Consider the following 13523-nt stretch of genomic DNA (forward strand, 5'->3'; position numbering starts at 1 on the left):
ATGGGCTATCCAGAGCAAATTACAAGCAGTAGGCAGGCTGCTGAGGATTTTTGTTGGATCTCCGGCAGACTCCTCACAGCACCACTACAGGCACTGCGAGGACATGACAACAATCCGCTAGACAACAACAACCTCTCCTACCATGTTGGAAATTCAACTTTGTTAAAAACCTCTACAATGGAGAAGTGTCATGTTGATCTCTTTAGGACAGGAGTGACCGTTTCAGTGAATGACAGTGCCGTTTACATGTTTCACATTTAAAACAATTTGGTTGAATTATATTGACTGAGGTCCTGCAAAGGGTTGCAGTGAAAATCCACCTGGACCACGGCTATCGTCCTCCTTATGGATGAGTTGCCAGCCCTGCTGCCACTCTTCTTGCCGGCTGTTCACTGATGAGAGACCACGTGTCCGGCAGTTACAGTAGTTAAGTTGATTGGTATACAAACAAACAAGACAGCGCCGTCCAAGGCACCAGCACATCTTTTTGATACTTTTGACATGTTTTAATAGGGGAAAAAACTTAAATAGCCGGGTTCTTTACGCATGCTATAGAAAACTGTTTCATACACAAATAGCCATACGTGTAAACTATATACTCCATACCTTTAGGAAAATATAATCTTAACACTTTTAACGTTTGTAATTTTACAAGACAATATATTATATTTAGAATACATATTTTAAACCTTTACGATTACACCTAAAAAGCAATAAGAGGTAAAACCTTAAACTTTTAAGAGTGCATCTTTGGTAAAATAAGCTTACATATCCACTCTGCAAGAAGCACATGCCTCTGCAGGTTAGTAAACTATATTAGTTCTATAGTTTGCATAGATGATGAGGCCACTACAATAATAAAATAGTGCAAATATAAACAATTCTAGACATCTACAAAAAGTTGAGTTGTGCGCATATTTTTCTTTTTTCAAGGATTGGATGGCTATCCATTGTTCTTTAGCATATGGCTGGCTCGTCCACAGCCTGTGCTCCCTCACTGACAGCTTTCACGCACTTGGCCATCGTCTGGGAGGCTCTGCTTATTGGATCTGTGGGCAAATGACAAATTAAAAAATAGTCCTATAAACAGCACAAACAATTACTTTTATATCTGAGTATGTACACTCTGTCTGCGTATGCTGATTAAAAAAAGAATAAAATTTTGTAATAATTGCTGGCCCTCCAAGCAGCTTGCCCTCATAACGGCATAAATAACAATACACTTCCTTGAATAAAAAGCACAGAAGTAAACAAAACAAAGTTCTTACTCAGAATTTTGTATTGTTCATGGAAGAAACCTGTGACAACTACCATTTAAACAAAACACTTCAAATGAGTACTTTATTCAGTCATAGTGTAACACTTTTGTGAGTATTGTCATTTTGATTTGTTTCATTTGGAAAAAATGATAATAGCTGATTTAACACAGTAGCTATTTCAGGGAATATAATGTCACATTTCAAATTAGATGCAGTTATAAATACTGGGATATGTGACATTTGTATTAGTATTGCTATTACTATTTCTGTATAAAACATGAAATACACATACATATATTTAAATCATGGGGGTGATGCATCACTGCTGTGTTTCTTGGAAGATTTTGGAACGAAAACAACATTTAGACTACATCCAGTGAGCAAGTTTCAGAGTACCAGTGACCCACCTGTCATATAGAAGTCCTTCACAGTAAGTTGTGGAGGGACTAAAGGTCTAGTAAGGACAGCCTGGTTCACTGCCTGAAAGAGATAAACCATCATTATGAAGCAAACTAAGACAAACCCAAACTGAAAAAGCAGACATAAAGCTTTTGCCTCCTCTGTAATCAACTAAACACATGCTCGAGGGAGATAACAGCTGACCTTGGACAGTTCATTAGCCTGCTTAAAGTAGTTGGCCTCCTCAACATCATCATATCGCACCAGATTTGGGGAAACCTCGGCCATTCTATCACGCACTTCATCAAGGGTGTCATATGGCAGAGTCATTCCAGCAAGCTTGAAGAGGGAAAGAGAAAATACAGTAGCATTTAATTTTACTTCTATTTAATATTCTTTCTTTCTTTTTTGAGGGTGTGGGGGGGTAGTTCACCTCAGATATGGCTCTGATGATCCTCCAGTCCTCCCTTGCCATGCCCGGAGAAGTCACAGCCACTTTGGTCTGCTGCGCACGACCCTCAGTGTTCACATAGGTGCTACATTTTTCAGTATATGCAGCTCCAGGAAGTATGATATCAGCCATTGATGCCCCAACATCGCCATGGTGACCTGTGAAGTTAAGGTACAGAACGTTTAAAATCAAGCAAGAAAAAGTTTGATAAAGAATTTTTTTTAGTTGTTTTTTTTTACAAAAGGTACCGTATTTAATACGTTAATGAAGGCGATGGAGAACACTGTGTAACACTTTGGTCCACTTTGCACCGTATGCTAGATCCTGCATTAATCTATGTTGCTTTACTAAGGTTCATACGTCAGTTAATCAACCACCCAAATCCAAACAGACAGGAATACTTTATTTGTTATACTAGCATAATAGTCAAGTGTTCCCAATGGCTGGAACTAGGTAGAGTCACAGAGAGACTGAAGATGAGGGGGAAAAGCCAGGGCCTGAGACAAGCTGACAGAGCTAAAAGTGTTTTCCTGACGGGAAACTAGAAGGTGGGTGTTACGATTCTGTGACGCCGCTGTCGGGACAGCGTTAAAAGCTGTAACCGCTGTATGAAAGCAGTGCGGAGCGGCGAGTCAGTGGGGAACGCTCACGCTGCTTTATTAATGTTTGTTCGGCCAATCGGATCACATTTTGTCCTAAATGTGTTTGGGGCGCATTTACATGTGGTCAAGCAGTATCTTTTTGCAATCGGATCACACAAAATGCAATTTAATGCAAGGTGTACAGGGGGTGTCAGATGTTATACATACGTTTATGTAAATGAAAGCTTTAGCTGCTGTGCAGTAAAACAGCTGACCTTGATAAATTATGAAGCTATCCTTCGGGAGGTCTTGGCGAGTAATGCAGCCAGCATCCGCTCCTAGTAAAAACAGAATTTTGGGTGGGTTCTTTCTGATTGCCTCCACACCTGCTTTGTATCCAAGATCAAGTGCAGCCACTTGACTGGCAACCCTGAAGACACAGGAAAAACAGCACACATATTACAGTAAATATCCCTATTGAATGCTCCCTGTTACTGAATGCTTTCCCTCTAATTTTCCAAGACCATGACCTGTGAAGCACATTGAGAACCTTCCAGGTTTCCTCAGCGCCACTGCTGATGCAAGCGTTTTGAGCAATGGTTGACACAGCAGCCATTATCGCAGCGCCATCATCAGTCTGCAGACAACTGCTTCCAACCACAACAACAGGATGCTTAGCTTTAGCCAAGACCTGTAAGAGAAGATAAAAGACTTAACAACTAGGAAGAGGCCTTGAAGTTGACTGATAACATTCATTACATCACTGAGAGTTTTCACAGTGATACCTGGGAGAATGGGTGAGTTCCTGATGCAATCTCTTGAAGAACCTTGGCAGACTCCCCAAGATGGTCATATGTGTAACTTAGGTCCACTTCCTTTCCCAATAGAGCCACTTGCAACTCATTGTGAAGCCAGCTGAATCACAGATACCAAGAGACCGATTAAATAATGCACATTTTGGTTGACCATAACTAATTTCAGAGTCTGACATTGTTCAACAACCAAAAATACCTTTTTCTGATTCGTGCATTGAAGAGAGGAGCCTCATAGCGTGGGTTTGTGCCAACCAGAAGTATCAGGTCAGCTTCCTCAATGCCAGCAATTCCAGTGTTTAAAAGATAGTTTGAACGAAGGTCCGATCTAAAGAGGCCAAGGTAAAATCAGAAACCTAACTTCAGGGCAAATCCAACTTGCTGGTTCCCATCTTCAGTTTCACTCTTTCTGTATCCTTACCCAGCTCCAGCGTCTGGGAACACCTCTTCAGTGCACAGGTTGTCACTATTTAAACGGTTTAGCAAATCTTTTAGGGAAATGAGAGCCTCTGCATCCACCAATCCTCCGACAATAGCAGCAACAGCATTTCCTTCGACGCCTTGCAACTGCCATATAAACAGATGTTATTTTAGCCTAAGTCGAAACAACAAGTTGTAAATTATCATACATGTTTACAGTAGGTAATTTAGCATAAATTACATACTGCTCCAGCAACTCGAGTCAGCACATCTTCCCAGGTCGTGGGAATCAACTGCCCAGACTCGTTTTTCACCATTGGCTGAGTGAGTCTCTGCCTTTTGAGTCCATCATATGCAAACCTGTCAGGGTTAAAGCAAGGCAGAGTTCAGAAATGATGCAAACATCATACATGATACCTTAATGTACATGTTGTATCATTATATGATATTAAGTACCTAGTTTTGTCTGAAATCCACTCCTCATTAACATCCTCATTAAGACGAGGCAAGATTCTCATCACCTCACCCCCACGAGTGGTCACCACAATGTTACTACCCACAGCATCCAGAACATCAATGGATTCAGTCTTCCTGCAGAAAGCCAAGAATAATATATAAGAGTAAAAACTAACCTCTGACATTAAAAGTATACTTAAACAGTAGAGCAACAAATTAAAGTACCTGGTCTCCCAAGGGCGAGCAGTGAATGCATATGGTTTCGAGGTCAGAGCCCCCACTGGGCAGATATCGATAACATTCCCAGATAACTCTGACATGAACATCTTCTCCACATAAGTCCCAATCTGCAGGTCATTGCCTCTGCCGGTGGTACCCAGGTCCTCCACACCTGCAATCTCACTGGCAAAGCTGTAGGAGCAAAACAAATCCTTATTTTCATATCCTTTAATTTACTTGGCAGCTAAACTTACTCTACATATTGTTGTGTGGCTCACCGCACACAGCGAGTGCACTGGATGCAGCGAGTCATAATGGTTTTAATAAGAGGGCCGATGTTTTTGTCTTCCACAGCTCTTTTGCCCTCTGTGAAGCGGCTCCTGTCACTTCCAAACTGCATGGACTGGTCCTTTAGACAAAATAGTATTCAGTTGTACTTGTCCATCATAAATTAAATCCTTTTTTTTCCAAACGGTGTATGTGATGCACATTCTACTAATCGCTGGTGGTGATTATCTTTACCTGGAGATCACATTCTCCCCCTTGATCACAAATTGGACAATCTAATGGGTGATTAGCCAGCAGGAACTCCATCACACCCTCTCTGTGTAAAATAAAACATGAATTTTGAACATCACTATTCCGGGTGTTGTTTTTGTTTTTTTTGCTTGGGAGAGATGTGGGTTATTGTATCACCTCACTTGAAAATGGCCCACAGACAACTTGGAATAATTACAGAGCAATATTAACTCTAACCAAACACAAATATGTCATATTATCAGAGAATACAATGTCGTATTTGTGACTTTGATCCTACCTTGCCTTTCTTGTTTTGTCAGAGTTAGTTAAAATATTCCAGCCCTTCATGACTGGCATCGCACAAGCTGCCACTGGCTTCAAAATGAAGGAAAAAGTATTTCTGATTATTTCAAGTTGTACATGGCAAATAAGTACAGCATGCTGATTCCCAAAATAGAAACAAAACACACACACATACAACCTTAATTATACCTTAGGAACTTTCTCTATCTCCACCAGACACATGCGACAGTTTCCTGCAACTGACAGGCGCTCATGGTAGCAGAAGCGAGGAATCTGCATTCCTACCTTCTCGCATGCCTGTAACAAAATTTAGTCACAGGGTTAAATCTGATGTTATTAACTAATATATAGTTAACTAATATTAGCTTTTGATCTTATGTGACTATATGCATGAATCTCGCATGTTACCTGCAAAACGGTGGTTCCTGGCTCCACCATGATAGGGTTTCCATCCACAAACACCTCCAGGAGGTTATTGGCGGCTGCTGTTGCTGCAGTGCGAGCTTCAAGCACACACAGAAAACATTTTCAAACCTTATTTTCCACAAATCTTCCCTTTTATTTTTATCCATGGACTGTTACTTTAAGAAGAAGACAAGCTGCAAAATGTATCATCATCTCTATCATAGCGTAGTATAATGAATCCCTGGTATTACAAAGTAATAACACATGGTACTATTGGTTAAATTGAGCAACAACAACAACAAAAAAACAGCCTGCCACCAGGTGTGCCTTCTAACAAATATGCAATCCTTCCTATAATCCATCAATAGAGAGCAAAGTGACAAGGGTTGCACACAACAAACAACATACAGCATGGATGTTCTGCTGAAATACAAGACACACATTTGATCAATTAAAGTGACATATTTCTCACCATTGTTCGTTGCAGCCGTACGTCCTTTAATAATTGCTGCTGGACAAATACTCCGGCTCACAACACGCAAACGCAACATACTGCAAGAGAGGCAAGGTCACGTGTAAGGTCTACTCCTTCTGGTTCACACATGTGTCGAGTATTGACAAGACCAACATTTTCAAAGCTGGTGCGTCATATTAACTCCAAAGAGCCGTAAAGCATCTCTGCCACTAGCTAGCAAAACAATAGCAGGAACACTAGCAAACGTTGGTGCCCACAGGGGCTGTCAGTTAGAACGGCTCGTTTATCTTGCGACGTATTTACAAAAAAAGAGCATGTTTAAGTCAGAGTGCTATTTGACGAAATGTCAAAATTACGCCAAATGTAACGAACCTTTGCACAATATCGCACCAAGCAAAGAGTGTGTTAGCTCACGATATATCACATTCTAACGTTCCGTCAATGATACAAAGTATCAACTTCCAACGCCAGAAGCAACATTTCAGCTTTTAGAACCTCGACTCCAGACTCACAAATATAGCGTTAACACGCTTTTCCTCAAGCAAGTGAACGTAACATGTAAAGTAAAAATAATTCCTTCACACTAGTCCGTTTGTTCACGTATAAAATTACGTTTCGGACGATCCTTCAGCAGCTGTCACTACAGATTGACTATATAGTTAACGTTACTAATATGTCCTAAACACCACAGTGATGTGTCGCTTACCTTGCCAGTGTTTGGGATAATCACAGGAGACTGCCTGCGACGCAGATGGCGCACTGCCTTGTTATTCTGCTGCGTCACGGATTAAGTAATCCTGTATAGGCTATAATAATCCACGGCCACTTTGTCTCTACTTTTCTGTAATTACTGTCTAATTTAGTCGCACTGCATGTGCATGCAACACTACTTGTGACAGTAAAGTTAACCCTCTTAACCAATGTGTGACAATATGTGGTGAAATAGCAGATGCAGCAGGATGTTTCTCTCACATTCGGATTTAATCCAGTTTTTCATTCTTTAATGAGCCACTTTAAAGAGCATTTAGCTCATTTAAAAGATGGAGAGGTCGCAGGTAGACTTGCGTTTTCCACAAAGGGAAGTGATGCTGATTGTAGTTGTTGAAGAAGTTTAAATTATGTGTAGTTATTCCAGGGATTCAAACAGGATGGTAAGGTATTTTGACCTAACAACCATGTCATCCTTTCACGTCAGAGGTCACCATAGAGAAATAACAGGAAGTGGCTGGTAAACAGAACCTCAGGAAATGGAAGGGAATGCACATCTTGATTTAGACTTGTGGACGCTTACTTAAATTCCACTTGGAAATCGAGACTGTGTGTACATATAACATAAATTCATGCTTTTTATTGACAGACTCTTCTCACATCAAGTCAACAATAGAAAAAAGTGATCAAAGTACAAAAGATGTTCAAAAGAAGAAATGTATAAAGTAATATGCTATTTACTTGAAATATATTAGAATACAACATTATTACAATTCTCAATTAGTTTAAAAATCAGCTTACTTACAATACATTGACTAGCAGCTATATGAAAAACATACTAATGTATACATACAATAGATTTATCCAAACAAAAAGATGCTGGGCCTCAAGAGTAGGATACAACAATGACAAATTCAGCAGGATAAATATGTTATTTGCGTTTGATATAACACTGATTACTTTTATATGGGTCAATTCTTTTGTTTTACTTGGTCTATAAAATTACAGAAAAATTTTAAAAATCTTTCTTGAGCCCAAGGTGACATCTTCAAATGTCTTGTTTTGTTTGTCTAACACACAAAGATATACCCTGTACTATCATAGCAGGAAAAAAAATAATTCAGGTAGCATATTCTTCACAACTTCACAAGATAAAACAAGAAAATCTGGTTTGAAAAACATATGTATCAATTTATTATCAAAATATTTGTCTTGCCTATTTTATTGCAAATTACTGGAGTTGTGAAAATTAAAACTAAAGGGAACGATATTATGGCCATGTGCACAATATGCTCAGTTCTGCTCAGTCTTTCCATTGAGAGTAATTATGCACAACTCTTTCCAAATGAAACAAAATTGGAAAATCTTAACACTACACCTCGAAAAAAAACAACAGCTTTGAGAATCCAACACATTTACGGGAAAGTAATAGCCATTCATACTTTAATGTGTTTCATGGACAACTAGTCTGAGGATGGTGGTAATCATAGAGTTGATGATTCCACGGGCTCCTCTGGGACACTATCCTGATGAACCTCTGGCACAGACTCCATCTCAGTCGCTGAGATTGACTGGCTAAGCTCCCGCAGTGAACTCTTAGTCATGTCCAAGCATGCACGCTTCAGAATATGACGCACCTTTTTTCCCAGGAGCATATACAGGAGGGGGTTAATGCAGCTGTTAAAAAAGCCTAAACTGGTAGCAAGAGGAAAGCCAGCTTTCAGTATGTTGTGAAGGTATAATGAGGAGTGTATGGATAACTCCATCAAACTAAAAGCATGAAAAGGTGCCCAGCATAAAAAGAAGGCCAGAATAACTGCAGTGACTGTCCTGGAGAAGCTGGACAGCCGAACCAAGCCAGCAGATTGATTGACTTTGATTGTCAGAAGTATACCCGTCACACATATGGCAGTAAAAGGCAGCAAGAAGCCAACAGTGGTACGAATGACCACTATCATAATGTGTCTCATGGCCGCTGTGTGTCCATCCTGTGTGTGGAAGTTGTTAAAGCACACCACCTTGTTGTGGAGGCGCATGGTGTCACGAAAGATCAGTGCAGGACAGCTCAAGGCAGCAGCCAGCCCCCATATGCAACCACATACTACCCAGGCTCTCTCTTTAGTGCGATACTTCTGAGACCAGTTGAGGTGGACCAGAGAAATATATCTGTCTATACTGAGCATTGTGAGAAAGAGCACACTGGCATACATGTTCATCACAGACACAAATGAGTTGAGCTTACACATAACCACACCAAAGTCCCAGTGGAAGTCATGCAGTATGTAATCAATGTAGAAGGGGAGAAAAAGCAAGAATACAAAGTCTGCCAAGGCAAGATTGAGCAACCAAACACCGTTGACTGTCTTTTTGCTTTTAAATGCTGTCACCCAAATAACAGTTCCATTTCCAATTAAACCAAGCACAAGGGAAATGATGTAGATGACCACTGAGATTATGTGCATGGTTTCCCTCTGCCTGTGGTCCACTTTAAGTTCCTCCAGGTCTCCGTACTCCAGGTAGTAGTCATAGGTGTAGTTCCCATAGTCCTCGCCAGAGTCAGCCATTGTTGCAGGGCTGTAACCTCCGTGGGAAAGCTATCTGTGGAAAGGAAAAGCTCACGATGAGATGTATACTTTTAAGACGACCGGTGAACACAAAAATGAAAAAATGCTAATCTATTATAATCAAGTTATGACATGTTGTCTCACCTCACACACTGATTATGCTGGGCTGTTCCCTAGAAGGATCCCCTTGTCCTGTGCCACTTTCTGATCATCCAGTTTGTGTTGACGTTAGGACTGGGTGTGTCCTGAGTAACCCTGGAACAAAGTGTCAACATCCTTTTGGATCAAGAGTGGGGAGAGTGAGATGCCCAACAGATGAGGCAGAATAGTGTGATTCATAGTGTTTGTTCTCACATGAAAAAACAAATGCTGTATTGTTACTCAATAGACACTTTGAATTGCATTGTTCATCTTTCCCAAGGTTATTACCAAACCAGCAACTGGGAGAAATGTTAATTTTTTTTCACATATCACTCATATGTGTATCTTTATCAAGGCTTGAATGACATGACAACTACAAGTTTAAATTAAACCAGATTAACACAGATGTATCATGACTCTGCGGTCTGAGGTGAATGTTGTTTTTATCAGGACTTTTCCAGTCTTCAATACAAATCTATTCATACTGATAAACTTTGTTAAACAAACAATGAAGTAAACAGAACATGTTTAAGATTAAGAATATTAATTCAAAATAACATAAATACGTAAATATAAATAAATAATGAATAATCAGACGTTGCCGTACAACTGTGTTAAAAGTATACCAACAGACCAAAGATAAACTGTTGGCCCAAACCACTCAACGAAATCCTTATACGTAGAATATGTTCTTTAAAAAGTAGAACGCTTCTGCAACTATGAATGTGATAGTAAACAATACAGAAACGTACTTGTACTGAAAAAACAAACTCAATGTAACAAACGCTGAATGCAGAATCAGTGCAATCAAAGATTACAACCTGTAGGAACGAGGGTTCCTTAAGTACATACACATCGCAGTAAACGATGCAGACACATTGTTAATGTACTAATAGCATGTTGAGTAGTAATACCTCAAAGTAAAAGTGCCACATATACACCATTGGCATAGTAGTGGGATAAACAGATGCTTTGACGTTTAGATTTTAAAGAGATTTCTCACCTAAAAGTGCAGCGCTCCCTTGTATTGTATCTGGATGAAAACACCGACAGCCTCCCGGTGAACGTGACCGCTAACGTTTAGCCGTTTAGCTCCGTTTTGCTGGGCCTCGTCTGCAACTTCCCCACTCGGCTGCAAAACTCTTTCTGCGGCATGTGCAGCAGTCTTTCCGTGAGTCCATCCAAACCCGTCTCCATTGGGAGGAGACGTGCAGTGGGCGCGCCTGGCTGACGCGTCCAACATGGACCACCGAATGAAGAAAAGTTATTGCTCACCCGCACAGAAGAATGCTCTCATTCACCATACGAGCTGCGGCTGCTTTTCATAACACCAGTGTAAACCAAACAGGCAATGGCGTAAACCCGGAGCGCCCCTCTTCCCCCTCACTGAATACGAGGATGAGTTTCGAAGGCTGCAGATTTCTCTCCAAAAGTAACACAATTTGCTTTAGTCAGTGTCAAGTTGATAAAAAACAACGTAGTACATTCCAATATATAACATTTATTCTGCAAAAATGTGAAGGTGTTTTTAGTCAACTTTATTATTATTATTATTATTATTATTATTATTATTATTACTATGTATGAATATAATATCTGTATGCAGCTACAGCGTAAGTTGATGATAGTGATTTATTACTGCATTTTCCATTAAGTTTGGGGACTTGTGAGAGGTTAACATTTAAAAAAAAAGAAATGGTCCAAAACCGTAAAACTCTCGAAAACAATCAATTCTCAAACTCCACCTCCTTTGGTAAAATATTAAATTAAATTATGTCATCCCATGCTTGGGCCTCAAACCCAAGCATGGGATGACATCAGCATGTGCTATTTTTCTCAGACTTGCTAATGCTCCTCCAGAGCCACAGCATTATATTATACAACTGTTTTCACAGACTGAGTAACACTCCCACCACACGTTAGCCAACGTCCATGTGTAAATACATGTTTCAAGTGCGGTGGAATGTTTATGGAATATTTACTCTTTTGAGTACAAGTCCTAGGTACTTGTACTTTACTTTTAGTCTTTCATTTATTTATTGATATTCATTTCCATGTTATGCAACTTCAAACTTCTACTCTATCTCAATAATTGACATATGTCAATACATTTGTCTGACAGCTTTAATTCCTGTCAAGTCAAAACCAGTATCTCCAAATGTGGTCATTTTGTATAAAAAGTTCTCTGATTGACAGATTTAGAAGGAATATTACGTTTTCATCAATACGTTATACACGAGTTAAAGGAACAACACCTGCTGTGGCATCACTGAGGGAGGCACAGCCAGAACATATTTTCAGATTGAAATTTTAGCCCCTCCCCTGTAATGTTTTTCCCTTTATATTCTAAACAAGAAGTTAATGTCATTGAAAACAAGTGGAATTAGCTTCAACTGTTTAGATAAAGTAGGAGTAAATTACAGAAAATATTGCCAGCCGGTTTTGCCAAGGAGATGACTATTGCTGTTATATTTGTAAAATAATAGAAACAAAGTTGTTCAAACTGATACAGGTTGAACTCAAAAATACTTAATGTGGACGCTGCTGCTTAATCCCTTTTTGTTTCATCCGACAGCCTTGTCTCGGTTGTCTCAATATCCAGTGACCCAAAATGACCATCTCATCCCTCTGCGGACCACTCAGCCCTGATGGAGGAGCTGTCACATCCTCCAAGAGCCCCATGTGTCTGAGATCTGCATAGCCCAATAAAACCTACAAGTCAGGCCATGCACTCTTATAGTTCATGGCCCATGTCACACAGTCTTTCTTGAAGATTTTCTGCAAGCAATTGCTTGACATGCATTGACATGTTGAGAGCCATGTGGAGGCAATCCATGTAATGGGACATTGTATTTTCTATATCCTTATAGAAGTAAATAGTGCAAACTATTACAATGTGTGACTCGGGGTTCATGCAGCAGCTTTCCAACTGCATATCCTCTTCTAACAATCAAATGAGAATGTTACTTCACAAGGGAGAACAGACAGGATGTTTTCAACATTTGACATATCCTAATACAAAACCCCCCACAAGTTGTTTCACACTATATCCACAAGATAAAATGTTTCCGATACATGTCCACCCCACCCAATGCACATCCCTTCACCATTTGTTCTTGATATCAATATATCAATCAAACTTTTACTACAGATAAAAGGTCCAGATAATACAAAACACATTGAATAAAAATAGATTTAACTCTGTGTGACTTTAACTTTGACTTTGTATAACTGTGAGTTCTCACACAAATTAATTATTTCATTGATAAGTTCTGTTTTACGATATTGATCATTTTACCTAAAAAAGATTCAACATAAGTTTAATTGTTCAACTGCGTCACTAAAACATTGTACATGGCAGAGATAAATCAAATATACTTGGTACCTACAGTTTGAATCAAGTTTTTATGGACCACTACTGATAGTTTTGTATTAATAAAAAATGTTGACTGTGTGAAAGCTCTATCCAGGGTTTCATTGTAGTTGTATTAGAGTGGCAACTACATTTACTTCTGTACTGAAGTACAAGTTTGAAGTGATTGCATTTGACTTTATTTTATTTGATGCTTTATGCCTGACTATATGTATTTCAGACCGGAATATTGCACTCCACTACATCCTTTTTTTAAATTTTTAATTTTTACTTTAAATGGTTATGTACATTTACTGCTAAAACCGTTGTGTTTCTACTTAAGTTAAATTGTGAATACAGTACAGTTGTGTTAGGCATACTTAAAAATGTGGCGAATGCGTATTTCCTCCTCTAAAACACACACGTGTTTTTACATTAGGTGTATTACAACAACAACAA

The 13523-nt window shown here is 39.4% G+C and overlaps 2 protein-coding genes across 5 annotated transcripts; both read right to left on the reverse strand.

The window, feature by feature from the left end:
* Window positions 1–499: 499 nt before the first annotated feature.
* On the reverse strand, window positions 500–7073 carry LOC137782849 (NADH-ubiquinone oxidoreductase 75 kDa subunit, mitochondrial-like). The gene is made up of 19 exons (XM_068572518.1): window positions 7006–7073; window positions 6297–6376; window positions 5828–5922; window positions 5609–5716; window positions 5415–5491; window positions 5120–5201; window positions 4876–5006; window positions 4604–4789; window positions 4379–4513; window positions 4168–4282; window positions 3924–4069; window positions 3702–3830; window positions 3476–3605; window positions 3221–3381; window positions 2966–3120; window positions 2092–2267; window positions 1863–1997; window positions 1667–1739; window positions 500–1049 (listed from the first exon to the last, which is right to left on the reverse strand). Exons 2-19 carry the CDS (start codon window positions 6373–6375, stop codon window positions 958–960), a joined length of 2205 nt encoding a protein of 734 aa, XP_068428619.1. The 5' UTR covers window position 6376; window positions 7006–7073; the 3' UTR covers window positions 500–957.
* Window positions 7074–7794: 721 nt separating this feature from the next.
* cmklr2 (chemerin chemokine-like receptor 2) lies at window positions 7795–11031 on the reverse strand. 4 transcript variants are annotated; one of them, XM_068572522.1, is made up of 3 exons: window positions 10716–11031; window positions 9716–9826; window positions 7795–9601 (listed from the first exon to the last, which is right to left on the reverse strand). In XM_068572522.1, exon 3 carries the CDS (start codon window positions 9569–9571, stop codon window positions 8492–8494), a length of 1080 nt encoding a protein of 359 aa, XP_068428623.1. In that variant the 5' UTR covers window positions 9572–9601; window positions 9716–9826; window positions 10716–11031; the 3' UTR covers window positions 7795–8491. The 4 variants fall into 4 exon arrangements, with proteins under 4 accessions (XP_068428623.1, XP_068428620.1, XP_068428624.1 ...); XM_068572519.1 differs by having other exon boundaries at window positions 7795–9605; XM_068572523.1 differs by having other exon boundaries at window positions 9716–9847.
* Window positions 11032–13523: the final 2492 nt, after the last annotated feature.

The sequence above is a fragment of the Clinocottus analis genome, unplaced genomic scaffold (genome assembly GCF_023055335.1).
Source record: "Clinocottus analis isolate CAN_PGR_092001 unplaced genomic scaffold, fCliAna1.0.p SCAF_12, whole genome shotgun sequence".
NCBI lineage: Eukaryota > Metazoa > Chordata > Actinopteri > Perciformes > Cottidae > Clinocottus > Clinocottus analis.